Below are 25,322 nucleotides of genomic sequence, written 5' to 3' on the forward strand. Positions count from 1 at the left end.
GCCTCCGCACGTTCGCGCGCACAGGCGGATGCAGTTCGGCCAATCGCGTGGCGCTGACTCCACGCACCTGGCGTTTACCATCTGCGATTGCGCCAATCTCATGGCAGCACAGGAAAGTGCTCCAACGGAGACGTTCGAACGTGAGCATTAGGATCGCATGCAGTCTGCTGCCTTTGCTTTGATGCATTTTGCAGTCGAACGCAAGCGGCTCGTCATTCCGAGAAAGCTCGTTCGGCCAGGTGAGAGCTCAGCCACCCCGTCGTGCGTCTCCCTTTTGATGAGCTCCTTTCTAGTTTTCGGAGGGAAGGAATGGGTTATGAAGCAAATTGCTCAGGATACAGGAGCAATCTTGTCGCTTCACGACTGCGCATGTATAGAAAAAAATCTTTCGTTGTGGGGCGTGATGATTTTTTGTATAGGCGATGAGCGAGTGAAGCTAGTTACTGCCTATGGACCGTCTGATTCTGTTCGGTAAATCGTGCCTTTATTGCCAAGTGAAGAGGGTTCTCATTCAATATTTTCTTGATTAGCAAAGCTCAGACTACTGTGAATAGCAGGATTTTTCGAGCCCTGAAAGCCCTGAATATGGTAGTTAATTTCTTTTGTAAGAAGTGACAACGTTTTGATTGGAGCAAGTTTAGCCTGTTGACTTGCTTATGGAAGTGGTGGCCAAGCCCGTGACAGGTGCTGTTTTTACTGAACAGAAGAAAAAAAAGAAGAACTGTACTGGCACAGCTGCCTTCAATTTGATCTAATTATAGTATGTATAGGTTATACAAGAAGTGAAATTCTATGTTATGGTCAGCAAGCAGTTTGTTGGAAGAGGCCTGAAAGCCTGCCTGATCTTCCATGCATTGTTCAGTTTTCGCCTTGAATGGGTTGACTATAGTGTCTTGTGTTAATTATACTCTTAGCTGCAATAAAAGTTGTTCTGGTTTTTTGGCCCCGCCCCTTAAAGTCAACGTTCTGGTTATCATAGGCATCGCATCGAATAAATAGTACAGTGTACATAGAAACAGAAAAGATCTACAGTATGTCTCTATGCCCTGCTCTTTATGAGCTCTCTTTATGTGGCACTACAGCTAGTAGCGCGCGCAGTCCAAATTCCCTGGCGATGATGAAGAGGATGATAAAGACCAGGGACTCTACTAGTAGGACTGCCGTTGCTAGGATGCCTACAAGAGAAACTGTGCCCCTATCTTCTATTTTTCCTTACAACATTTTGCTTCGACTCACTTTTGGGAGCAAAATGAAAGAAGTGGGCTTCCTTGTTATGGGCGTTTTTGCATTTCTTGAAACGATCATGACTTCTTCAATAGCAGCGTTTCGGTTCATCAGCTGGCCAGCAGCACTTGCTCGTTTCTTTCTCTACTTTGCACTGCCTGTGTTTCTGTTTGTCGTAAATGATCGTGCTCTTCGGCATATGTCTTGCACTTATCATCCCAAATGCAATGCCATGGCTGTACTCATACCTGATGCTGAGCAAGAAATTGGCATTAAAAGGGAATTACTGCTGGCTTTTCTCTATTTGACATCAATTGTGCTTCGAGTTGCTTTCTTGGGCTCGCCAGAGTACAATCATTTCAAAGGACTTGGTGAAAAACTGCAAATTCCTGATGGATTTGTGACTTTGCTGCACATTGTAAACATTGTTTCTATTGTTCACGTGGCATATCAGATTCTACTGACTACATTTATGGTGTCATTTGAAACGAAGCATGCACACCTGACTTCTTGTCCGGACTGTTGTGTTAGCAGATGGTCACGACTGAAAGGCTCTATTATTGTCACCGCATTGGGTTGCTTTGCTGCTACTGGATTTGACATGCTCTTTCTAAAATTTCACTTGCTAAAAATGTTTCGTAGTCCTTTCTTCCCGTATCATCTTGTTTTTCCTTCTCTTGTTGTTTATGTGGCAACTCATCAGAGCAGGCGTTTGCGTTTGATAGGAATTGTGTGCGTTTGGTGTGCGTGGGCTGTAAAAGACGTCAAGCAATTTGGATTCACCGATGCTACTGTTCAGCTTCTAAACCCCGAGATGGGGAATCATTTTTATTCTGTTCTTTGCCTAGGCATGATGGCCTTTTGTTACAATTTGGCAACTGACGCCAACAATCTCTTTCTGTGGTCTGCTGTATTTCGAGAGTATTTGCGTAATTGTCTAATGGTTGCTTGCTTGGCAGTGTTCGCATGTGAGGCAAACAGAGATCAAATTGACTCAGAATTGATAAAAACATAGAGTAGCTAAATGAACCTCAAAACGCATGCTAATAAGTTTTTTCTTTCGTTACAAATGGCCAGCCTTGCAGTTTCAGTTCCATTAAAATGAAAAGCACAAACGAATATAAGCTTGACAGCGAGACAAAAATGCCAAGGACGCTGCTGTCAATAATACAGAAAAAGGCTTGATACCTTTCCGAAGGTAAGCAAATGATGATTAGAAGAAGAATTATCAACAAAACCAAGTTACTTATAATACTGTATCGTTGGATACTACGTGAAGGACAGTTGCTCATTCCCGCCATGACCAAAAACAACGCACCGCAAATGAGATGCACAACTGATAGCAATTCCATTCCATTATATAAACGTATGAGACCAGCGACGCTATAGAGCAAAAAAACAGGAAAAACAAGGGCGATGACTGTCCTCATTCGCTCCTTCGATTTAGTAGCAATACGCTTCACTATTGCACTATCAAGTGGTACTTTCTTATCCATGACGTAGCCGCCAACTAGAAGATTGCGGTCATAGCGATATGGTATCAGCGCTGCCTGTAAAGACACAATTGCTATCAAATCTCTCAGAGACATCACCCAATCAATAGCTGTATAGGACAACCAGCCATTGTGAAGCTTTACAAGAAAAATAGTGATAAGCATCAGCGTTTGAAAACCCGTGTTTAGTACAGAAGATTTGAGAAACGTTTTTGCTGTGCTGGTAAGGTATCCTTGCAACTCTTCAATCATTTTATCTGCAGTCAGTTCTTCAGATGGTTCCAAGAATAGCTCTTGCACCATAAATTGCTCTTCGCCTTGCTGAGGTTGTCTGAGAAACAAGAGTGAATCGCCTTTGCGAGAGGCCAAGTCAGCTACGTATGACCTCACATTGTGTATGAGGAGAACACAACAAAACGTCCAAACAACATTAAACAAATATTCCTCCACATCAAACAAAACCACCGCCGCCAGAATGGAATAGAAGACTATATAGAAGACACAGAAAAAGCACAGCGCACTGCATAGGTGTTTAAATTTTGCAGGACCAATGTAACGAATGAAGTCTTTGAATACCTTAGCGGTATCAAACGGAAGCAGTGCTGGCGGGAGCGGTGGCGGTGGCGGTGGCGGTGGCGGTGGCGGTGGCGGTGGTGACGATGGCAACGGCGGCAGCGACGCTGACATCTTATCCACTAGGAACTTCCTAACGTTACCTAGATCATCATCACGCACGTCGAGTGGTGTCTTATAAGACAGCTGAAAAGGAGTTTGGACTGGCTCTCTGAGCGGAGGAAGTAGGGGAACAACGCGGTCAGCAAAGCGAGGATCGAGAGCGAGAAGCATCATAACATGAATAGGGTCCTTCTCGATTATAATTCTGCTTGAAATGACGACGAGAATCTTGTGACTCGTCGTGAGCGCCTTCTCCACATTGGCAAGGTGGCTTTCACCGGGTTTAAATTTGCTCGGCAGGAGCACATTGCAGTCGTCGCCGACCTCGAGACGAAGACGTCGCAAAAAGGCTCCGACTTCCTCGTCATGTTCGTCCGCTATCACAAAGACTGACTCCTTTACAAGTGACCGCCCTACAAACAAGCGAACACGTGAACAGGGCATGCTTCGCGCGCGTGATGCCGGGGCCGATGAATCATCGCTATCGATGAGTAAACCATCGCTTGCACAACTATGCTTGCGCAAGCATCACGGAATGCTGTATACATATTGTACTCACTATTTCGCTTAGCGCCTTTCACCGGTGGCAGGGCGGAAGCGCGGGCGGTGGCTGGTTTCTCTCGCCGCGGCCGCTTCTTGTGAGCCTGCGCTCTAGTTCTTCTGCTGCTTTTTATGCCAAACACTCGTCTCGAAGCCACTGTGTCGTTTCAGGGTTGATGGCCGGGCCCCAGGCAGTTGTCTGTCCAGAGATTGTCCGGGCTTTGATGGTGTACCACAGCATAGACATGGTCACGGGACTAGTTACTTTACGGGAACCTTTACGGGGGTCTCTTAGGTCTCGAAGAATGACTCAGTCGATTGTGATACAAGGTAAGAACGATTGGAAGCTTTGAACACGTCTAGAGGTTTTTCTAGTTGGCCAGTGCGGCAATCAAGTAGGGATCTTCATCTGCTAGAAGTACCGTTCTTGCTCATTGTACTAGATTGGCAGTAGATTCTGGGATTTGGCTCTGAAGGAACATGCCTCGATTAATAAAGTAATTTTACAGAACCTAAAGACTCCTAAATGGGTACTCTATTGATAGCATGGTCTTTTCGACGAACCTCTCAGCAGCTTTTTCAAAAACGTTGACACTAGGTTATCTTGCGTATTTACATAAAAATAAAACAAAAAAAAGACATCTAGATCTTTGCACGAGTCTGACATTCCTGTGAAAGATGGAAAATCAAAAATAAAAAGCCTCAAAGCGAGAGCTGTAATGATAGACATGGAAGAGGGCGTTGTCAGCGAATTACTAAAAGGACCAATGAGAGACGTGTTTGACTCTCGTCAATTGATTACTGATGTATCAGGATCAGGAAATAATTGGTATGAAAAATAATTAATTGAGAAGAAGCGGTGCAATTCTGTGTGTATATACAGGGCAGTTGGGAATGTGTTTTATGGACAGCAGTACAGAGAGAACATAGTGGATACGGTTAGAAAAGAAGCAGAACGATGTGACGCTCTTCAGTGTTTCTTTGTGATGCACTCAATGGGAGGAGGTGTGGTACATCTTCCTCATGCAGATTTATCCATAATACTTCATTTCATAAGGAACTGGATCAGGTCTCGGCACAGCGGTACTGGATCTGCTACAAAAGGAATTTCCAGATGTTTACAGGTACAACAGTATACTGATAGTGATGACAATAACCTCTCTGTATAGATTTGTTGTTGCAGTGTATCCCTCTTCAGATGATGATGTTATTACATCTCCCTACAACAGGTTTAGCTAAACTGATCAATGACTAACTCTTACTATTTGTCATTTTAGCGTCCTTGCAATGCACGAACTTACAGACAAAGCAGATTGCGTCCTTCCCGTAGAAAACCAGGCAACTAAAAAATCAACATTATTATTAATTAACACTCATATATTTTTGAAGGCTCTCGTCGACCTGGTGAACAAGATTTCAAAAGCGGCCCAGTGGAAAAGCGAGAAGAGTCGAGTAACAACGTTCAGCGGTCCAAGCCGACAAATCAAAACAAACACGGCAGTGACGTCAAGTCACGGCACACTGACCTCCCGTCAGAAACCGTTTGACAGCATGAACAACATCGTAGCTCATCTCCTACTAAATCTAACGAGGCAAACACTGACACGCGCAGAAAAGACCTCACTTTGTGACTGTGTTCCCTTTTACTAGTTCGGCTCGATTCGAAGGATCCCTCAACGTCGATTTGAACGAAATCACAATGAACCTCGTTCCCTTTCCACGTATACATTATCTAGTATCGAGTCTGACTCCGCTATATGGGCTAGCAGACGTCAGTTTGCCGCCGAGAAAGTCAGAAGCCCATAGCTCCCCCCTATTCATTCTCACTAAAATTTTATTTTATATTCAAGATTAGACGAAATATTTACGGATGCGTTTACCGCCGATCACCAGCTAATAAAAGCCAATCCAAAACATAATTTGTATGTATTATAAACTGAATGATAACGTCTATGGGATGCGTCCTTTTTTAGATACCTAGCGTGTGCACTTCTGTTGCGTGGCAACGTGCCGTTGTCAGACATTCGTCGAAATATTGATCGGTAAATATATAATATTCAAATTACACATTATGTATATATTTCCTTCTGTGAGGATTCGATCATCGTTAAATTTCGTCTCGTGGAATCAAGACGGCTGGAAAACGGGCCTGTGTTCGATTCCACCCGCCGGTCAACCGTACGGACTCCTCTGTCTCGCGAATAACACGTGCATAAAGGAAACGTTTCGCGACTTGAGAACCCAATTCACAACGCTCTTTAGAAGAAAAGTAATCTTAAATAATCAACCCCGCTCCTAGACGTCTAGAGTCATTCCCTTTAGGCCCATCTTCACCACTATAAGAAAATAGATGGAATGGACATGGGACTCTTTCAGGAGAGCCTCGAATCGCTCAGCTCTCTTTTGTGCGAATACGAAGCGCTCGAATCTTAAAAGTAAATACTTTGCAGCTAACAACGTTTATACTGATATCAATCCGAAAGGAAAATAAAGTCGAATAAAAGTCTAAACCTTTTGTACTCGCAGGGGGAGGGGGGGGGGACCCTTACAGGTATGGAGGAAGAAGTGCGTGCGTGTGTACCTCTACTCTTGATTGCGTCGTGTTTAATTAATTAAAAGCGTTTAATAGCTGATTGGGACAACGCTGTCCAGTTCCGAAACGTCTTATAGATGGAATAGCAGCTGAAAAAGAGAAGAACGGACAGCACGACGGCGTGCTGCCATGCCGTCGTGTAAAAAAGCAGCACCAGCTGATAGATCAACGACAGTGACTGAAGAGTCAGAAGAAAAGTTGGAACGATTGTTAGATTACTGAAAGCGTACTAGAGAATAAGAGAGATTAAATAAATAAATTAATTCATTAAAATTTCTTTCTTACGTAAAAGTGATAATGACTCAGGTTTCCGGGTTCGGATGTGGTTTGAAGTCCTGCAGCTTCAAACCGGTTTTTCTCGTAATCAACTAAAGTACCCAGAGGCCATATTTTCTCAGGATTCCAGCTGAAGCGAGCAAATCCCATAGAAAACGTAGTCTATTGCGCATCTTCCTCCTCTCACCTGAATGACGCCTTCTTTGAGAAACTAGCGCCTTTCCACGTGCCCAAATACATGGCGCACTTGTAAAGCGTCACGCAGAAACGCGCGGGAAAACTCTCGCATGCCAAGACAGAGAAAGTATTCACCCACACAAAGACAAGCAGCTTGTAGCACCAACGCTTGTTGAATGCCAAGTAGTCTTGCTAATAAAAAGAAAAAAATCAATAATTAGTATTATATATCTTGATATGTTACCTGAACGAATTGCATCGGAAGAAAGGAAGCGTAATACGTACAGACGATCGAACGAAATAGAAGTCGTTTGAGACGCGAATAGACGTCGCTTTGAAGTCGATCGACCTCGCGACGATTTGTCGTCGGCGACGGAATCGAGAAGCTGTGAATGTAGAGACGAATTTCCTCGTTCGAAGTCAACGTCGACGACGAAGAGGAACGCAGCGAAGGCGGAGGGGACAAGCCCGTCCACGTGTACGGCAACGTCGTGCGAATGAGCCAAATTTCATCGGACGACTCGATTCGATTCGCACCGTTGAACGTCTTATCATTTTCCGTCGAGAAACCGAATAGGGAGAGATAGAGAAAGCCGCTAGAAAATCAATAAATCAATAAATATAAATGATTCTTTTATCGATCGTACGGGTAGAGAAGCATGAGCGAATTTGCAATGCTGTCGTTTCGCATCACTTTCAATATGAACCATACTGCCATGACAACGGCCACGGCAACGAGCAGACACTTGGCGACGTAGAGAATCCACTGAACGCGCTGTCCCAAATTCTCGTAAGGAGGAAACTAAATAAATGCAAGAAGAATTTTAATTATCTATATATATATATATTTCTCTCTATTTTAGTTTTCGTGCCTGGTCGAAACACGTAGCGAGAAATTGACGCGTAAAGAGCACCGTCGTGAAGAAGATGAGATCGTGATTGGCGAGATAGACGCTCTAGAAGGGAAAGAAACGGGTCGCCGGGTGGAGTCCCGGCGGAAGTCGTTACCGTGTGATAGATGCTGAAATTCTGCGCAAACGTGGCCGAGAGGAGAAACAGGAGCAGAAACGTCTCGATTTCGATGCGATTCTCAGCGGGAATGCGAGGAAATTGCTGATGAAGAACGAGATCGATTGGATTCGGTTCGGCTTTGGGATTTTCGGATCGATGGACGGCCTTTGCCGATCCATTCGCTTGATTTCGCGCCGAAGAAAGCCTACGGGAATGCTCTTCGCGTCGCGGAGACTCGTTTTTCGACTTCGTTCTCACTTTGCGCTCGCGTCGTTGCCAATTCGAGCCACGTGCGGCCCGTTCGGATGCTTCGACGTCGACGGCTTTTTGCCTCCCCACGGCATTTGGCATCGGCGGCGAGAATAACCGAAAATTTGATCGGGAAATGGGCAGCAACGAAGAAGAATTCGCGCATGCGTTCTCGCTAGCCGGGCGGAAATTTCTCGTGCGGCTCTGGTGCCGGCTATAATCGGACGCGTCACGCGACACAATAGTGACGTCATAAAATTTTAAATGTAGTTAGAGTTCGACTATTGAATGGATTAGGGGCTTTTTAGTGGGTTCGGTAAATTGATAGCATTCTTTCCCAACGTGATAGGCGGAAGCCTGTTGGCGCGTCCGAAGTCTGGCACTCTGAATGGGGAGCTAGATTTATTTAAAGTCTTTGAAGGAGGAGGAGGAGCGGGAGTGGCGGAGGCAGAAACGCGTCTGCCACTGCATCTCGCTTCTTCGTCAGTCAAGGGCACTCGAAACTGCACGTGGCGTTGGGCATTCTTTCCAAATTGAAAAATCCCGCTCAATCGATCTGGCTTTTCTGCGTCCTCTTCCCGTTGAATTTGTCCTTCGCTGAACCTTCGACGCGGAGCGGACGACTCGTTGGCTTCCGGTACAAAAGCAAACGTGGAAGCAGAAGAAACGGCGTTGAACTGAGACTCCAAACTTCGTCTAGATCCAGCGACCCGACGTCTGAGTCTCTTTCTCCTGTATCTCTCCGTTCCTGCCGGAAGAGTCTTGGACAGTTCGAGTGACCTCAGCCTGAGCTGATCGGCAGCCGCTTCAGGCGAATGAGTTCGAGAAGCGACCCCCCTAATAATACCCAATCCGTCAAGAGACGGACTACTCCGAAGAGGTCGAGTAGGCCAATTCGGACTCGAGGATTGCGCCGGCGGCAATCTGATAATTTCGGTTGAAGAGGATGACAGTGCGGATTGAGGTCTCTGCTCTGACGAATCACGCCCTGATCTGGGAGTGCCTTCAAGAGCATCGTCACGGCAGGAGTCGTTTTGTTCGTCTTCCATTCGAAGAGACGATACCAGCCCTGTGGCGACGGCTTCGTGATCGGATCTTTCGTTCTTGGGATTGCTGTCCACCAATACGTGCCCGTGCGGAGCCGTTTCGGCGTACGGAGGCGGTAAGAGCAGCTCGGCATTCGAATAGGACGTGAACACTGTACGAGAATCGCGGAACTAAGAGATATAGACCCAACGCCCTGTGTGGTCTTACTTTCGTACGGCGGTAGACCAAAATTGAGAGTTGTTTCCGGCTGTGACGGCAACATGTGCATGCGATGGATGGCTTGAGATTGAAGCCGAGATGGGCTGCAGCCCATTGCGTCGTTCTGAAGACTTCTACTATGCTGTTATGACTCCAAAATAACACGAATCACGTGCACTCTCTGACGACATGGATGGATGGATGGATAAATAGCGAGATCATCAATATAAATATTGGGGACTGCTCCCAAGACTGATGGCAATCTGATGATCTATAACGTGCGATATTTGCTAAAACTAGCATCTACATTAGCTATAATCCTGACTGATAATATAGATTTCGTTCTAAAAACTGAGGATAGTACGTAGTCATAATTTGCGAAGTCGTTCTCACAACGAAGTAACGAGTCATTGCAGTTATTTAAATACACAGTGCTGCATCAGATTGCTACAGGGTGCCTTCAATAGGCGTCAACTTTGCCTCTTTGTCTTTGCGCTTTTCTTCTACTTGAATCAGGCAACGGTCCAAAGACATCAATAGAGAGACACATATAGACAGAATGCCAGACAGAACAAATGCAGCATTGTACGACCCGGTGGCGTCAAAAATCCAACCTAATAAAAAATAGAATCATAAATAACATGTTAACAATTGTTCGTACCAGCGGCTGGTCCTCCAAACGTCCCAAAGATAGAACTGGTAAAGCTCAGAATACTGAAAGCGTTAACAGCTTCGTCGACTCCAACAAAATCACTGGGAAACACGTTCATGATTGCCAAATAGCCCATATTTATTCCAAACAGAATCATGAATCCAACGAGATCGGCGTAGGTTCGATACAGAGGAAAAAACACGTTCCCAATTCCGCCAATGAGAATGAAAAGCTGCAGAAGCGGCAGACGATATTGCAGATGATCGCTGACATAACCAACAGCGATAGACACGACAACAGAAGCCGCAGACGCGTACGTCAAAAGGAAACTACTGTCGTACTTGCTAATACCGAGAACGCATTCAGAGTGCCGATACTAAGACAAAGAACCAGTGAACAAAACAAGTCTTTATCTACATATGTATCTCTCTACTTACGATGTGAAAGACAACGACGTAGAGAGAGAAAAAGTGAAGTCCTATCAGCCACACCCACAAAGCAAAACGCGGATGACGTTGGGTTTTCCAAGCGCCAATGACGATCTCTTTGACAGTTTTGTTTCCTTCCGTCGTCTCGGAAACGTATCGCGGTCGATACAGAAACGATGCCGGAATTGACAAGCAACTGATGCCGCCGGCAAAATAACAGGCTCGTCTCCAGCCATATTTACTCTCAATGACTCCCATGCCGGCTGACATGGCCATAGTGCCTATGCTGCCTCCCACTTGAGTGATGCAGACGGCGAGCGTCTTTCGCTTATGGAAATACGTGGGGACGATGCCGACGCCCGGCGAATGAATCATTGATCCGCCCACGCCGGCGACGATGCCGTACGTCAAAAAGGCCTGCCACATTTCATTGGTCAAACTGGTTAGAATGATTCCTGTTGAGAATATGATGCTACCCGTCAAAACAACGGGACGAACGCCCCAGCGTTTTGATAGCGCAGCGGCAAAGGGACCGAGGGAAAAAATCAACAGCGTTGCCGTGTTTCCAATCCACGCTACAAAGGAAGGTAAAAAATTACATTTCAACAATTTATTAAAGTTTCAGTAGCTAAAGATGCTAAATGATAACATTGTCATCATCATCATCATCAGATATCTGACTCTGCTATAATTTTTTGTGCGAGGCGAGATAAATTGACGTCATAAAAGTAGGTAGTGACGTCAGATTTCCGACCTGTTTGGCCACTGACAGAGCGTGTCCCATTCGTCGAATCCGAAGTAGAAGCGCATGAGTCGGACGATTCGTTTTGGCCGCTGTAGAGAACAGTGAGTGGCACGTAGATCACACCGAACGAGCCGATAACGCCGTAGAGCATGAAGGAGAGAACGAACGAGGCGGCGACGATTACCCACGACCAGCCCTCGTCGATCGCTTTCGTTGGCTCGAGAAGCGATCGGATCGAGTTGCTGCGACCATAGCTTCGCGGTGCAGGCGACGTCGCGATCGTCCGCTCGTCGCTGTCGTCGCCTTGGAGCGAGAGACGAGGAGGTTCGCAAATCGAATCGTTGGCCAAAACGTCCATTCGAACGCACAGACTTTCGGACTGAAGGAAGCCAAATGACGTACATACATTATGCCAGAGGATGTTGGTCTACGAGTTGCCACGTGACCACTTTATTCGCTAAAAAAAGATTTAGACATCTGTACGGCATACGGGTCACTGCTTTCACACGCTGCTTTCATGCTGTGCAACTGAACGCCTAGACTTTTCAACTGGATCATCTGCCTTTTTGGTAGTAGGCTTTGCTTCGTTGCGACGTTTCTCAACTCGAATCAGCCAAAGATCCAAAGACATCATCAGAGAGACACATATAGACAGAATACCACTCAGAACAAAAGCAACATCATATGACCCAGTAGCATCAAAAATCCAACCTAATAAAACTCAAATAAATAATGTAGAAAAATCATGAACTACTATAGTAGTACCCGCAGCTGTCCCCCCAAGCGCCCCAAATATGGAACTGGTAAAACTCAAAATGCTAAATGCGTTGACAGCCTCGTCAATCCCAACAAATTCGCTAGGAAAGATGGTCATAAGTGCCAAATAGCTGTAATTGATTCCAAACAATATCATGAATCCAATAAGATCCGCATATGTTCGATACAGAGGAAAAAATACGTTTGCAATGCCGCCTGTGAAAATGAGGAACTGCAGAAGCGGCAGACGATATTGGAGACGATCACCAATATAGCCGGCAACAATGGAAACGACAATAGAAACCGCAGACGCGTACGTCAAAAGGAAACTACTCTTGTACTTACTAATACCAAGAACGCATTCAGAGTGCCGATACTAAAAACGAGAGTCAATGAACAAGGAAAATCTGTTTTTTTTTCACTTACGATGTGAACGAGGACGACGTAAAGGGAGAAAAAATGAAGTCCTATCAACCACACCCACACGGCAAAACGCGGATGGCGTTGCGTTTTCCAAGCTCCAACGACAATTTCCTTGACTGAAGGCGTTCTTCTGCTTTCCGTCTCGGAAATGTGCTGCGGTCGATACAGGAGTGACGCCAGAATAATCGAGCAACTGACGCCACCGGCAAAAAAGCAGGCTCGTCTCCAGCCATATTCAGCCCCAATAGCTCCCATGGCGGGTGTGATGGCCATGATGCCGACGCTACCTCCCACTTGAGTGATGCAGACGGCCAGAGTTCTGCGCTTGTCGAAATACGCGGGAACGATGCCGACGCCGGGCGAATGGATCATCGATCCGCCCACGCCGCCGAGAATGCCGTACGTCAAAAAGGCTTGCCACATTTCGTTGGTCAAGCCAGTTAGAATGATTCCTGTTGAGAAGAGGATGCTACCCGTGAAGACAACGGGACGAACGCCCCAGCGTTTTGATAGTGCGGCCGAAAAGGGGCCGAGGGAAAAGATTAATAGCGACATCGTGTTTCCAATCCACGCTAAATCGAAAATATTATTATTATTTTATGCAAGCTAAACGAGACGTCACAAGTAAGGTGATGACGTCAAATTAATTTGAATTGCCCAACCTGTCTGGCCACTGACAGAGCCTGTCGCGTTTGGGGTCGCATTAGCAGAGCACGAATCAGACGATTCGTTTTGGCCACTGTAGAGAACAGTGAGTGGGATGTAAATCACACCAAACGAGGCGAGAACGCCGTAGAGCACGAAGGAGAGAATGAACGATGCGACGACGATTACCCACGACCAGCCCTTGTCAATCGCTTTCGTCGGCTCGAGAATTGAGCTGTGGCAACACGACGCTCGGCGTCGAGGTCCTGACGTCAGCTGACGTTCATTGCTGGCTATTTCGAACGAGAGACGACGTTTGCCTTCGTCGCGATTCAAATCGGAATCGCTGGCGAGAACTTTGTGATTCATTCTACGCGCTGTTGCTTTTATCGCCACCTGACGCGCGGGAAACTAAAACGTCGAATGACGCAGAAGAGGGCTGGGGGGAGACCTAGATTGGGGGGCTGTTGCTTTTATCGCCGCCACCTGACGCGGAACAGGGGGGAGACCTCGCGTAGCCCCCGCGTAGCCCCCGCGTAGCCCGCGTGTAGCCAGGCCCCCGATGTAGGTATCCGGGAAACCAGGGAAAAGGGCGTACGCGAGGGGGCACGCGAGGGTGGCGAGGGTCTGGCGAGGGTAGGGGAGACATGTAGATATATGAGAGAGCAGCGTTGACCGTATCGTGTCAAACATGGTCGATCTTCGTCGCCAGGACCCGGGTATTCCGTGTCTGCATGCCGAGCGCCATCAAGAAGTTCTCCGTCCACTATTCTTCTCCCACGTACGCGCGCCCAGATTAATTCAGCTTGTTCCCAACGAATTGTATCGCGCGCGCGCGTTTATCTAGCTTATATAAGGTAATAGCCACCGTTTCGGCTTTGACCTTTTGTGGACGGCTGCCATTTGATATAAGCATATAATTAGGTACCCAATAATCACTAACAGTCTGCAGTTTCTTCCCGTTCCAACAACAGTGTCAGCAGCTTCGTCTCCCGCTCAGCAAGAAGAGGCGACATTCATCAATGCATGCTCCTTTTCAAAACATGCATGTCTATATTTCAAGGAGCGTAACCAGTTAGATTTTTAAGCGTCTACAAGATGTATCTAAATCTAAGAAGGAGTTCAACAATAAACGACTAAGTACTCTTTCACGGGCAAGCTATGATAAAAGGATGTTTTCCACTCCTTGGCGGAAGATGACGGAACAATGTACACTAACTTCACAGTCTCGACACCAAAAATTCTCTGAACGACGTTAACTATTCTTGACATGGCGATTTTGTTCGTTGAGTGGCGTTTGCTAATGGTTACCTGAAACAGCGTATCGGGAAGAAGCATGGAATCAATACCTAAAAAGTTGCGTATCAGACCGTTCTTATAGGGCAAGGAGGGAAAAATTACTACGGTACCTGGAAAGTTGCGCATAGCCGGCTTCAAGTAAACTTTCTCTGTTTTGCCACTCATCTTCGCTCTTTCCAATGCAGCTTCGAGTACTCGCATCTCCGCGTTGAGACAAGCTTCTGCGCTGGCGTCGTTCTTCAGGTCCTTCCGGCTCTTTTTGCTCTCAGACTGCTGCTTCTGAGCCAAAAGTTCGTCAAGAATTCTGGCGATTTCTGCTTCAGCAATCACTGGTCTAGGAATCTCTTGAGTGCAAGTGACAGAGAGGTCAAGGAGAGCGGTTTCTGAGCCGGTAGGTGAGCCTATTAGCAGAAACGAACCGCTGATAAAACACACGCTGTTATGTGACGTTCCGGAATATACCTTTCTGCAAACAATTTCTTTCGGAATTCGTTGACGTTGTTGATTGCGTCTCCGATGAAGTCGATACAGTTTCGTTCGATGAGGCCGTTGTATCCAATGAGTTTCTTGAGGACGACGTTGACCCCTTTTCAAGTAATTTAGCAGTGGCTAAAACAGCAACTAACATTAGTACAAACGCAAAGACAAATTTGTCTGTTGGCTTTCCTACAAAAACAAGATACACCGTAATCAAGGAAACCTTATTGTTAAGTGGCAAGAATTTTAACAAACTATCCTTAATTCATAGTTACTTTGCAGTAGTTATGAACACAACTATCCGTTGGGACATCGGATGCGCTCAATCAGCAGATTAATTAATTAAGCTAAGTTACTTAACATTTGCGCTAGCAATCTTCTTCTTTTCACTTTTAACTGTAGCGTTACCTTTAGTAAGGAGTCCTTCCATAATATGATAATGAACAAATTTCTCGTAGAATTCGCCCACTATTTTTCGTGTTGTTGATGCTTCGTCGACACTCTGTATTACAAAGTCGCACGTGCAATCTAATTCAAATTTTTTTTAAAAAACTTACCTTTAAGAGCTTTTTTACTTTTTCCGGCCCACTCTTGCTCTTTTCTTTAACGTATCTGGATTCTATGGTTCTCGTGGCCCATCGAAATTCATACGGGCCGCAAGTTTTGTCGGTGTGAAAGGCATGAATCAGCTCATGCGGAGCTGCTCTCAGCATCATGCTGTCGACGGGAAGGCTGATGTAGTCGAACAGCTGATCTATCAGAGGAATGCTACGTTTGATAGCGGCTGCTATCCTCTTCTTCGTGTCGCAATAGCCCTTCGTGTCTAAAAGGAGCCTCGGTAGACCGCCTATTTCTTCATATTCCTGTAAAACGTCGACTTTGAGGGAGCAAGCTTTTTTCATTTGCTCAAGTTCTTCAGTTTCCCATGCCGACATTAACCGGCTTGAAATTCTGCTTCCTAGTTGCCTTTCAAGAATGGTATACGACATGCCAGGAGATGAGCAAAATACGATGCAATCAAATCCTGTCGAATTTGAATCACGTTCGGTACAGTACTTCATTTACGCTACAGTAATCAAACCTGAAAATTCAATTGCGGGAATAGATCGTGACGTGTTGTCGAATAATAGAACGGTCTTTCGCCTGTCTATTTTTTCCTTCAAAAGGTCAAACGTCTTGAAAAATCTGTGCAATCGGCTATATTAATTATTGAAATCAAATCGGAGTCTAAATACCTTAATTGCTCGCCCTCTTGATCTTGAAAGTTAACGTAAACCATGAGCTCTTTCATGGGATTACAGTATGCAAAATTCTTTTTTTCACGGATCAGCCACAAAATCTCGTATAGAAAAAAGACCGATTTCCCGATGCCTGGATTTCCTTTTATGATCATCCCAATCGTATCCTTGCTCGCCGATGATCTGATTTCTTTTATAATTTGATGAAAAAGCTTGAAATCTTCTCTGACGAAGATCACGGGAGGCTGGATGTCAAAAAGACCGTGCGTTTCAAATGTAGGACGAGTGACCACGTTTGTATCAAACAAAGCGTTCTCAAAAAAGGCTTTAAATCGTTTCTCGTTAGTTCGAGACTCACCTGCAGAGTCAAAACAACGTGCCACGTGAATAATAACAACAGAGAAACGATCTTACGCGGGCGAGTGTGACCATTTCTCTCTTCTATCAATAATTTGATGTCAGACTCCAACAGGTCAAAACGCCTGTCGATGTGGCGCAAAATTGCCTGCGACTGTGACGCGCCCATCTTTTAAGATCTGCAAGGAATAGACCGCAAGTTACGCAAGAAGAGAGCTCCGTCTGTGATGTAGCTCTACTGTTTATATAGCGGTAGCAAGAGCGCACGTTAGTGTGTGGCAAAAACATAACACAAAACAGCACTCGTAATGCATGGCCTACCCACCGATACCTTCGCTCAAGCGAAACTAAAGCAAATATGATAATTTTACTAAAAGGGTAGTTCAGTAACTGTATGAAACGCGGTCGGGCAAAGAACCGAAAATCGGGGCACTAGCTAGTAGTCTATTTAGCGGTGAACTTAGCCGGACGCTATAAAAGCGACCCGGATAACGTGCGGCGATGACGTAACTCGCAAGAGTGGGGCGAAAAAGCCTGATTGATCGACCGCTCGAATGTTTCAACAACGTCTGGAGTCGAGCCGGCGCGTCGGAAACCGCGTCGGGGCCGCGCATGGGAAAGTGGTTACAGCCTACGGTCTCTCAACTATGCGTAGACCGTCGACTCGGACTCGTCACGGTCCTTTTCGTACGAAATTCGGAACTACATTCGGAACTACACTGTACCGAACAGGGCTTTCTCGCCAAACGTCATAAATTGCGAGACGACGGGGCGAAAGAGTGGGTCTCACTCCAACGTCGACGGTAGAAAAGCCACTTACCCGCTAAACAGTCGAGCGACGAGAGGAGCGAAGAGAAAAACAGTCGAGCGACGGAGAGGAGCGAAGAACAGCTGCGAAGAGCACGAAAGCTTGTTCGGGCTTGTATAGGTGACGTCACGCACGTGCAGCCAGAGCCGTTAGCCTATCAGCATCCAGCAGGTGGAAGAGCGCATGAAACCCGGATTGTACAGCACGGGCAAGCCCATTTTGGCAAGCGCCGCGATTGTTCTGTCGCTGTCATAATGTTGTTTTAGGGGAAATACAAAGACTGGATTGTCGAGAACTTGGATTTCGATCAGGTGACTGAAATCGCTATTCATGACGTCGCGTTTGCAATTTTTATGATAGGGAGTCACTTTATCGGTTTTTGAAGCAAATATTCAATTTGTGGGAGGCCTGTGGAAGGAGGACGGATGGTACTTTTCTATGTCCATGTTGTGAAGAGGGACGCGGAAGAGGGGGAAGAGGGGGAAGACCTATGTAGATTGCGCGGGGGAGAGAAGATACTGTCACGTGATCTTTTATGCTTTACATCGAGAAATATTGATGATGTTGTACCAGCGGACGGTTAATTTCCCAACAGGAAGCTCGTGAGACCGCAAAGGGTCCCCCGCAGGTCCATTCTCGTCGATTTGCAGAAGAGACGAAGTTCGCTTTTGTTCCGATTCCGAGCTTTGGCTAGCTCCATTCGAACGCGTGGAAAAACTAGAGATTTGGTGTCATGTGACTGTATTTTTTATTTACCATCGATCTACACGGTGCTTTCATACTGTGCTACTGAACGCGTCAACTTTTCAGCTTGAAGAGCTTTCGTTTCCGCCTCTTTCGACTCTGCATTGCGCCGTTTCTCTACGCGAATCAGCCACAGGTCCAAAGACATCAATAGAGAGACACATATGGATATGACACCAGCGAGAACAAAAGCGGCATTATACGACCCAGTAGCGTCGAAAATCCAGCCTAATAAAATCAAACAAATCACATATAACAAATCAAGAATTATGTAGTCGTACCAGCAGCTGGTCCCCCAAACGTCCCAAATATGGAACTCGTAAAGCTCAGAATGCTAAAGGCGTTGACAGCCTCGTCAACTCCAACGAAGTCGCTAGGAAAGATGCTCATCATTGCCAAATAGCCGTAATTGATTCCGAACAATATCATGAATCCAATAAGATCTGCATAGGTTTGATACAGAGGAAAGAACACATTCCCAATGCCGCCTATGAAAATGAGGAACTGCAGAAGCGGTAGACGATATTGCAGATGATCGCCAACATAGCCAGCAACAACGGCCACGACAATAGAAACCGCAGACGCGTACGTCAAAAGGAAACTACTCTTCTGTTTGCTAATACCGAGAACGCATTCGGAGTGCCGATACTAGGACAAAGAGTCAATGAATGAATGAATGAATGAATAAATAAAGAGCATCTGCTTTTCACTTACGATGTGAAAGAGAACGACGTAGAGGGAGAAGAAATGAAGTCCTATCAGCCACACCCACAGGGCAAAACGAGGATGACGTTGCGTTTTCCAAGCTCCAATGATGATCTCCTTGACAGAGGGCGCTTTGCTTTGTTGGGCCGTCTCGGGAATGTATCGCGGTCGATAAAAGAGCGACGCCAGAATCATTAAGCAGCTGATTCCGCCGGCAAAATAGCAGGCTCGTCTCCAGTCATATTTACTCTCGATGGCTCCCATGACGGATGAGATGACTAGAACGCCTATGCTACCTCCCACTTGACTGATGCAGATGGCCAGCGTCTTTCGCTTGTGGAAATACGTGGGAATGATGCCGACGCCTGGCGAATAGATCATCGATCCGCCGACGCCGGCGAGAACGCCGTACGTCAAAAACGCCTGCCAGATTTCGTTGGTCAAACCGGTCAGAATGACTCCTGTTGAGAAGAGGATGCTACCCGTGAAGACAACGGGACGAACGCCCCAGCGTTTTGATAGCGCGGCGGCAAAAGGGCCGAGGGAAAAGATGAAAAGTGTTGCTGTGTTTCCAATCCACGCTACGTAAAGAAGGCAAAGAAAAAACGTGAGACAGGCCCAAAAATTAGTCAATTAATTAAATTATTAAGTTCCAGTGCAGTGCTATTAGCATGTGTTATGTTGTTATAACACTGCCCCACTAGTATGGCTTTTATACGAAGCCACTGATTGAGCTTCTACTCTTCAGTTGTAACTCACTGTCACAGACCCTAACTCATCCCACGCGAGGCGACTACAATCTGACGTCACAAATAAGTCAGTGACGTCAGTATTCGAACGTTTCCGACCTGTTTGGCCGCTGACAGAGCTCAGAGTCGCATTAGCAGAGCACGAATCGGACGATTGGTTTTGACCGCTGTAAAGAATAACAAGTGGCACGTAGATAACGCCGAACGAACTGAATACGCCGACGAGCATGAAGGTGAGAACGAACGAGGCGGCGACGACCACCCAAGACCAGCCCTTGTCGATCGCTTTCGTCGGCTCGAGAATCGATCTGATCGAGCTGCGACGACGAGACGTTCGTCGCGGTTCTTGAAATCTGTTCGCGTCCACGACGTCCACTTGAAACGAGATACGAGGTTGTCCTTGTTGTTCCATTTTTGTGACGCCTACGCGCCCACGCCACGCCTCACGGATCGCGCGCTAACAGCGACGTCCTTTTTTGTGCCCGTCTAATAAGCAATATAGTATTTCTCTAAATCACACAGAAATTTCTAGTTGATATGTTCTGATTTTCAGGTGGCAATGATCTTATAGATATTTTTCTAGTTCTTACCTATTTTTCCCTCAAACAAATCAAAGGGGAAGTGTATAATGAACGTATCAAGGCATGCAGCGTTTCTTCTGAAATCGTACTAGTAGCGGGTAGAGCAACGGGAAGTACAGGGAAATAGTACTACAAAACACAATGAGTACAGTGTGAAATAAATGACTCCGCTAACAGGAAATAATCAGCAAAGAAAATCGGCATGCAATAAGGGGAGGCATCATCTGACATCATCATCATCATCAATATTGCTTGTAGTCAGAGCTTCTCTGCGACCTGACAAATTTGTACACAAAGAAGATGATGAAAACGACTCCCAGCGCCAAAATGATGCCTCCGAAAAAAGACGCTGTGTCGAATCCCGAACCACACGAAGCCGGAGCGATTGTTGACGCCGCAGTCGTTTTTGGCTCTGCAGTCCTTATTGGTGCTGCAGTCGTTGCTTGTGCCGCTGGTGCCGCAGTCGTTGGGGTCGGTGCTGGCGCCAAGAATGATGATGATGATGATCCTTGAGCTAAACACAAAACGCGATTCGCTACAGGAGACCCCTTTCGCTAGAAGCCCACCTGCAGCTACAAAAGATAGATAGATAACTAGTAGTAGAGGTTTCATCGTCGTCATCGCGAAGAAAAGGAGCTAAATGAGCGAACAATGATGACGAAGAAGTGACGCGTTCGCGCATGCACATGCGTAGAATTCTGCGCTAATCTGCGTAGATGTTAGATGTTTCGCTTCATTTGTAACGTTTCGCGTCGATTCGACGTCGCAGCGACAAGCCGGCTACTTTGGCGAGCAAGCGGAGCTTCGAAACGACCGCAATTGGCGACGACGTCGCAGCAACGAATCGAAACGCTGCAAGAGCTGACGAAAGCGGGAAAAGTGAGCTCCAGAAAAGAGTTTAGGACCTCCAAATTCAAAATTTATTCAGCTTCAAGCGGCAATCGATCTCCTCGACGCGACAAAGCCCGAAACGACGACACCCCTGTACAACAGCGTGATAGGAGTTCTAGCGAAGCAGGGCAACGTAAAGGCAGCTTTTAAGACGTATAACCGAGTATGTAGAAAAAGACGTAGTCGAGATTATTTTTTCTGAACACTTCTCTTACTGTATAGATGAAAAAACATGGGCTCGGGTCTACAGATCGAACGTATGGACATTTGTTTACTGCCTGCGCTTCGAATCGGTCCAAGCGAAGTTTACAAGAGCTTTGCAAGCTCGTTGAAAAATTGGTTGCAGCGGATTTGGAACTGAGCGTTGTTTCGTGGAATGCAGCCATACGCGCTTTGGCTCGGCATCAGATGACGTTCGAAGCGTTGGATCTTCTACAGAAAATGGAAGACAATTTTCGTATTGAACCGGACGTACGATCATTTACGCACGCACTCGAAGCGTGCCGTCATGATCGATCTGACGGAATTCGGCTGGCCGATCTGGTGTGGCGCGACATGGAGCAGAGAGGCATTCGACCAGATCTACTCATTTATAATCAGTATGTTAGCGTTTATGGAGAATGTGGGCGCGCCGTTGTTCCGTTTGGAAGTGTGGGAGCCCTGCTGAGGCACATGAGAAAGAACGGGGTTGAACCGGACATACGAACGTTTCACGCACTGGAATCTTTGGCTGGAAGTGACGATGAGATGTTGAGTGAGATTCGCAACGAGATGGATCGGCGTGGATTGAAGGCAGATATTGTATTTATGAACGGAAGAGTGGCAGAAAGAGCCGGAAAAGGTGACCTGCAGGGAGCAAAGGTAAAGGGTCCGTAACACCTTCATTTTTGGGCAGCAAAAAGTGTTTTAGACTATCCTGCGTGAAATGGGGCTGAAACCGGACGTTCGTACATATCAGGCTTTGAGCGTAGCTTGCAAAGAAGAAGAGGACGCGAGGAAAATTCTTGAATCAATGGAGGTATAGGAGCGGATGGTATAGTTTAGTCTAAAAGATGATTTTCTTTTCTGAAGGAAAGCGGTGTCGAACCTAATGTGTACGTGTATGGGACGCTGATGAAGAATGCTGCCAAATCCCATCAGTTCAACCATCTCATTTGGCTGATGAAGGCACACACGCAGTGAACTTATTGTATTTTTATTCTGACATTGGTTTTGTAGAAAATGGAGAGGAGTGGTGTAAAACCGAATGACGTCATCATGAGCATTTTGGACTCAGCAGCGGCAAGATCAAAACGAGAAAGAGCGGTAAGAACGCGTCACAATTGCGTCTCCTTCGCGCACTAATATTAGTCAATTACTCCAAGAAATCCCCTCGTGTCACACCTAAAGACGGATTTCGTGGATTCCTGCGAATTTGGAAGACGCGCAACGCCTTGTACGCGACGCCGACGGAAACAGAAGAATAATAAAAAAACAGAAACGAGCTGGTCTATTTCCGTTTACATGATAAATACGAATCAAAAATTAGATCCAGTACACAATGGTGCGTGATCCCATTGAAATCCAAGCAACCCTTTATCTACGGACTTGCCTTCATCCGAAGTCGTCGTCGTCGTCGTCGTCGTCGTCGTGCTCACGTTTACCTGATGAATCGACCTTCTCCTATTCACTGGACAACCCCGTGTCGGCGTGGACGGACTGAGTTCTTCCTGACAGCGCAACTTCATTGAATCCGGCGACAGGTACGACGTGAGCGAATCCCGACTCGTTTTCCCGTTTGGCGGCGTGTAGTGATGAAATCGCAGCGGCGCTTGAACCGATTTTCCGTACTCGGGTGAATAACGTTCGGACGCTTTGGTATTGACCTTCTCCTTTTCCCCGCTCTCTGTATCTTTAGATTGCTTTTTGGTGTACATCAAGTGTCGTATTGACTCCATCTGTTCTTTCGTGACCACTGCCGGCGGCGGCGTTCTCGGAGCGTTGACGACGGCGCTGGCAGCGAGTGGAGGCGGAAGAGGAAGCGGAGGAGGCCGGTGGACAGAAAGTTGCAGTAGAGGAATCCCAGACGGCGTGGTCGTGGACGTAGGAAGCAGGGATACGACGAGAGGTGCCGTCGGTCCTCCGCCTCCGCCTCTTGCAATGGCTTTGGCATCAAATGCAGCCTTGTCTAATTGCTGAGCATTCTGTATAGGAATGAGCAGTTGGCCGGATGGTAGGATGGACGTCTGCATCGGAATTAGGATGGCTGGCTTGGCTTTAGGAGTCGGGATGACGGGGGGAGGGGGTGCCGGTGGCGGTGGCGGCGGTGGAGGAGCCGATGATTTGAGTTGCATCAGAGCAGCAGCCGTCTGAAGCTGAGATGGAGTCACCGATTTCGAAAGTGGCAATCCTTTGCTTGGCGGAGGACTGCTATCAGAATTGACTAGGAAGGAAAAACAAAGCAATGCCAATTGGAGTCGTCGCGCTTCAACGACAAGGAACATACGCGATAGCGGTATTGCTTCAAAATTATCGAGGAGCGTGTGCTTCTTGGTGTACGTCGATCGGCGGCTTCCTGCTGAATCCTTAGTTTCGCTTGCGTTGTTTGTAGGAAAGGAATGCTTTTCCGTTGCCACTGCAGGAGACGGACACGTCAGGGTTAGTGCAAATGAGCGCTCCGCGTTATTCTTACTGTAGTGCTGGGAGGCGTTGTCAAGATCAAAGCCAACCCATTGGTACGCCGGTTTCATTCCATAGCGAAGAGGCAGCCGAACTTTCTTGATGAGTCCGAGGCTTGAGAGAATGTTGGCAATGTCATAGAGACGACGCACTTTGGCTGAAATCATCAATATAATTAGATCGATTCGAGTCATTCCTTTACTTTTCCATTTCGATGACTCGGGACTCATATTTCCGATCAGAATCAACGCGGCAACATCCAGACCGACGACTTTGGTCTAGAAAAAAACGTATTTGATAAATAATTAACTCCGTCATTTATTACGTACGTCTGATACAAAAAACAGCATGAGGAACCGTTGGGTCAAACAGCCAAGAGACCGATCTCTTCTTTCATATAAACTCTTCACTAGAAAAATAACAGGAGACAATTCCTCATATGCATACATAATATGTAAAGCGTGCCTCTTTTGTCTTGCTTATCCTCATTTGGATCGTCGGCCTTGTTTTGTAGCTAATTTAACAGCGCTAAGACTTCTTCTTCTTTTCTTGCAATTAACTCACTTTTTGAATACTCTCTCTAAGTTTTTCCATTGTGGCCATTTCCTTTTTCTGCAAGTCCATTTTGGGCAATTGCAACCCTTTTTGACGCGCATGTGCCTAACGATTGCCATGTCAACCAGCTGAAAATATTAATCAAATTCATTTCTACTTTTAATTTTGAAAGTGTAGCCGGCAACTGAGATCTCCCATACCAAACGTATTGATTCTTAGCAACTCTCTTCGTCATTTCCAAACTCTCAAGCACATTGATAATGTCATAGATTCGCCTACGCTCGACACCTAAAAAAGACACCGATATTATCCGGGACAACATAAATCACGTGCGGCACGTGCAATAAACGGAACCAAAAAACGCGCTAAAAATTTGGCGGCAACGCTCACCCAAACGTTTGCCGACTTCATCCAAAAAAATCCGCTTTCCAGTGGTTTCCGATTGATCATATCGTTCCAAAAACCTTAGATAAAACCCGTATTGAGAAAATAGAATAATTAAATATTTTGCTAACTTGCTGCACAACTTGGCCAATGACTTGTCCTTTCGACTATACTGTCCCATCGACGCCTTCTTCGATTTTCCTTGAGGAGCGTCTTCCTCATCTTCTTCATTCTCTTCGTCTTCCTCCTCTTCGTCTTCGGCGACGGCGGCGGCGGCGACGAACTCCTTCGATAGATTTCGTCGTCGCGTCTCCTCCCGATCGCGCAACGCGGGACTGATTGCCGTGAGAAGGAGCTTTAGATTCGCCATGGGCGTGACCGGTTCGTCGAGCGAAGAAGCCGTTTCTGTTGTCGCCGTCGTTTTTGGTGCCGTTGCGACGCCTTCGTCGCGTGTTTCGTTCTCTTTGAGGCGTTTTGGACTCGTCGGCGGCGTCGATTCGTTCATCCACGCTTCGGGGAAGCGTTTGAGCGGGGTCGAATCGTTTTTCGAGGTCTCGCGAACGCTTTTCTCGACCGATTCGGTCGTGTAGAAGTTCGCCATGGCTAGCGGACGCTTCGTTTGCCTTCTCGGGCGTTCCGTCATTATGTTTAGCGCCCTTTTTCGGAGTGGCGATCAATGAAACTCCCGCGTACAGTTGGTGCGCAAAACGCGGCCAATCAGAGCGTCGCCTCGACAACACGTGC

General features: G+C 46.5%; 11 protein-coding genes and 1 long non-coding RNA gene across 15 annotated transcripts; 4 read left to right on the top strand and 8 right to left on the bottom strand.

Moving 5' to 3' along the window:
• The first annotated feature begins 72 nt into the window (after window positions 1-72).
• On the top strand, window positions 73-944 carry LOC136192717 (uncharacterized). Its single transcript, XM_065981407.1, has 7 exons — window positions 73-140; window positions 195-239; window positions 294-371; window positions 420-471; window positions 531-588; window positions 642-723; window positions 771-944. Exons 1-7 carry the CDS (start codon window positions 101-103, stop codon window positions 872-874), a joined length of 459 nt encoding a protein of 152 aa, XP_065837479.1. The 5' UTR covers window positions 73-100; the 3' UTR covers window positions 875-944.
• A 1,256-nt stretch (window positions 945-2,200) lies between these two features.
• Window positions 2,201-4,153, bottom strand: LOC136192685 (uncharacterized). The gene is made up of 2 exons (XM_065981367.1): window positions 3,952-4,153; window positions 2,201-3,805 (listed from the first exon to the last, which is right to left on the bottom strand). Exon 2 carries the CDS (start codon window positions 3,564-3,566, stop codon window positions 2,268-2,270), a length of 1,299 nt encoding a protein of 432 aa, XP_065837439.1. The 5' UTR covers window positions 3,567-3,805; window positions 3,952-4,153; the 3' UTR covers window positions 2,201-2,267.
• Window positions 4,154-4,175: 22 nt separating this feature from the next.
• On the top strand, window positions 4,176-6,442 carry LOC136192686 (tubulin epsilon chain-like). Its single transcript, XM_065981369.1, has 15 exons — window positions 4,176-4,262; window positions 4,308-4,327; window positions 4,376-4,429; window positions 4,478-4,530; window positions 4,579-4,761; window positions 4,816-4,937; window positions 4,990-5,056; window positions 5,102-5,161; window positions 5,210-5,270; window positions 5,322-5,524; window positions 5,583-5,723; window positions 5,783-5,854; window positions 5,906-5,974; window positions 6,027-6,201; window positions 6,255-6,442. The coding sequence occupies exons 1-15, from the start codon at window positions 4,178-4,180 to the stop codon at window positions 6,363-6,365; spliced, it is 1,476 nt and encodes a 491-aa protein (XP_065837441.1). The 5' UTR covers window positions 4,176-4,177; the 3' UTR covers window positions 6,366-6,442.
• Window positions 6,443-6,521: 79 nt separating this feature from the next.
• Window positions 6,522-8,391, bottom strand: LOC136192586 (transmembrane protein 39A-B-like). Its single transcript, XM_065981232.1, has 8 exons — window positions 8,248-8,391; window positions 7,987-8,194; window positions 7,851-7,934; window positions 7,626-7,780; window positions 7,223-7,574; window positions 6,989-7,170; window positions 6,811-6,931; window positions 6,522-6,754 (listed from the first exon to the last, which is right to left on the bottom strand). Exons 1-8 carry the CDS (start codon window positions 8,331-8,333, stop codon window positions 6,545-6,547), a joined length of 1,398 nt encoding a protein of 465 aa, XP_065837304.1. The 5' UTR covers window positions 8,334-8,391; the 3' UTR covers window positions 6,522-6,544.
• Window positions 8,392-8,458: 67 nt separating this feature from the next.
• Window positions 8,459-9,627, bottom strand: LOC136192680 (uncharacterized). The gene is made up of 2 exons (XM_065981363.1): window positions 9,493-9,627; window positions 8,459-9,436 (listed from the first exon to the last, which is right to left on the bottom strand). The coding sequence occupies exons 1-2, from the start codon at window positions 9,596-9,598 to the stop codon at window positions 8,532-8,534; spliced, it is 1,011 nt and encodes a 336-aa protein (XP_065837435.1). The 5' UTR covers window positions 9,599-9,627; the 3' UTR covers window positions 8,459-8,531.
• A 120-nt stretch (window positions 9,628-9,747) lies between these two features.
• On the bottom strand, window positions 9,748-11,724 carry LOC136192729 (monocarboxylate transporter 13-like). Its single transcript, XM_065981421.1, has 4 exons — window positions 11,318-11,724; window positions 10,573-11,138; window positions 10,145-10,511; window positions 9,748-10,097 (listed from the first exon to the last, which is right to left on the bottom strand). The coding sequence occupies exons 1-4, from the start codon at window positions 11,664-11,666 to the stop codon at window positions 9,931-9,933; spliced, it is 1,449 nt and encodes a 482-aa protein (XP_065837493.1). The 5' UTR covers window positions 11,667-11,724; the 3' UTR covers window positions 9,748-9,930.
• An 18-nt stretch (window positions 11,725-11,742) lies between these two features.
• Window positions 11,743-13,626, bottom strand: LOC136192727 (monocarboxylate transporter 13-like). The gene is made up of 4 exons (XM_065981420.1): window positions 13,150-13,626; window positions 12,491-13,059; window positions 12,074-12,440; window positions 11,743-12,019 (listed from the first exon to the last, which is right to left on the bottom strand). Exons 1-4 carry the CDS (start codon window positions 13,499-13,501, stop codon window positions 11,811-11,813), a joined length of 1,497 nt encoding a protein of 498 aa, XP_065837492.1. The 5' UTR covers window positions 13,502-13,626; the 3' UTR covers window positions 11,743-11,810.
• Window positions 13,627-14,165: 539 nt separating this feature from the next.
• Window positions 14,166-17,437, bottom strand: LOC136192677 (uncharacterized). Its single transcript, XM_065981359.1, has 9 exons — window positions 17,324-17,437; window positions 16,561-16,682; window positions 16,144-16,504; window positions 15,990-16,093; window positions 15,466-15,932; window positions 15,317-15,410; window positions 14,894-15,040; window positions 14,542-14,832; window positions 14,166-14,481 (listed from the first exon to the last, which is right to left on the bottom strand). Exons 2-9 carry the CDS (start codon window positions 16,670-16,672, stop codon window positions 14,255-14,257), a joined length of 1,803 nt encoding a protein of 600 aa, XP_065837431.1. The 5' UTR covers window positions 16,673-16,682; window positions 17,324-17,437; the 3' UTR covers window positions 14,166-14,254.
• On the top strand, window positions 16,995-17,888 carry LOC136192679 (uncharacterized). Its single transcript, XR_010671207.1, has 2 exons — window positions 16,995-17,622; window positions 17,672-17,888. It is a non-coding gene; the product is annotated as an uncharacterized lncRNA (long non-coding RNA).
• Window positions 17,889-18,043: 155 nt separating this feature from the next.
• LOC136192678 (monocarboxylate transporter 13-like) lies at window positions 18,044-19,940 on the bottom strand. Its single transcript, XM_065981360.1, has 4 exons — window positions 19,609-19,940; window positions 18,770-19,341; window positions 18,337-18,703; window positions 18,044-18,283 (listed from the first exon to the last, which is right to left on the bottom strand). Exons 1-4 carry the CDS (start codon window positions 19,919-19,921, stop codon window positions 18,075-18,077), a joined length of 1,461 nt encoding a protein of 486 aa, XP_065837432.1. The 5' UTR covers window positions 19,922-19,940; the 3' UTR covers window positions 18,044-18,074.
• Window positions 19,941-20,802: 862 nt separating this feature from the next.
• Window positions 20,803-24,292, top strand: LOC136192688 (pentatricopeptide repeat-containing protein 1, mitochondrial-like). 2 transcript variants are annotated; one of them, XR_010671209.1, is made up of 8 exons: window positions 20,803-20,969; window positions 21,019-21,144; window positions 21,204-21,842; window positions 21,892-21,999; window positions 22,053-22,148; window positions 22,200-22,286; window positions 22,346-22,723; window positions 22,773-24,292. XR_010671209.1 is itself a non-coding variant. In XM_065981373.1 (7 exons), the coding sequence occupies exons 1-7, from the start codon at window positions 20,814-20,816 to the stop codon at window positions 22,445-22,447; spliced, it is 1,314 nt and encodes a 437-aa protein (XP_065837445.1). In that variant the 5' UTR covers window positions 20,803-20,813; the 3' UTR covers window positions 22,448-24,292. The 2 variants fall into 2 exon arrangements, 1 of the variants encoding a protein (XP_065837445.1); XM_065981373.1 differs by having other exon boundaries at window positions 22,346-24,292.
• On the bottom strand, window positions 22,470-25,262 carry LOC136192687 (transcription factor E2F8-like). 3 transcript variants are annotated; one of them, XM_065981371.1, is made up of 9 exons: window positions 24,710-25,262; window positions 24,585-24,658; window positions 24,352-24,482; window positions 24,204-24,299; window positions 24,105-24,153; window positions 23,969-24,048; window positions 23,842-23,917; window positions 23,653-23,796; window positions 22,470-23,595 (listed from the first exon to the last, which is right to left on the bottom strand). In XM_065981371.1, exons 1-9 carry the CDS (start codon window positions 25,219-25,221, stop codon window positions 22,499-22,501), a joined length of 2,259 nt encoding a protein of 752 aa, XP_065837443.1. In that variant the 5' UTR covers window positions 25,222-25,262; the 3' UTR covers window positions 22,470-22,498. The 3 variants fall into 3 exon arrangements, with proteins under 3 accessions (XP_065837443.1, XP_065837444.1, XP_065837442.1); XM_065981372.1 differs by having other exon boundaries at window positions 22,470-23,403; window positions 23,467-23,595; window positions 23,653-23,917; XM_065981370.1 differs by having other exon boundaries at window positions 23,653-23,917.
• Window positions 25,263-25,322: the final 60 nt, after the last annotated feature.

Source organism: Oscarella lobularis, chromosome 11, assembly GCF_947507565.1.
Source record: "Oscarella lobularis chromosome 11, ooOscLobu1.1, whole genome shotgun sequence".
In the NCBI taxonomy this organism is placed as follows: domain Eukaryota; kingdom Metazoa; phylum Porifera; class Homoscleromorpha; order Homosclerophorida; family Oscarellidae; genus Oscarella; species Oscarella lobularis.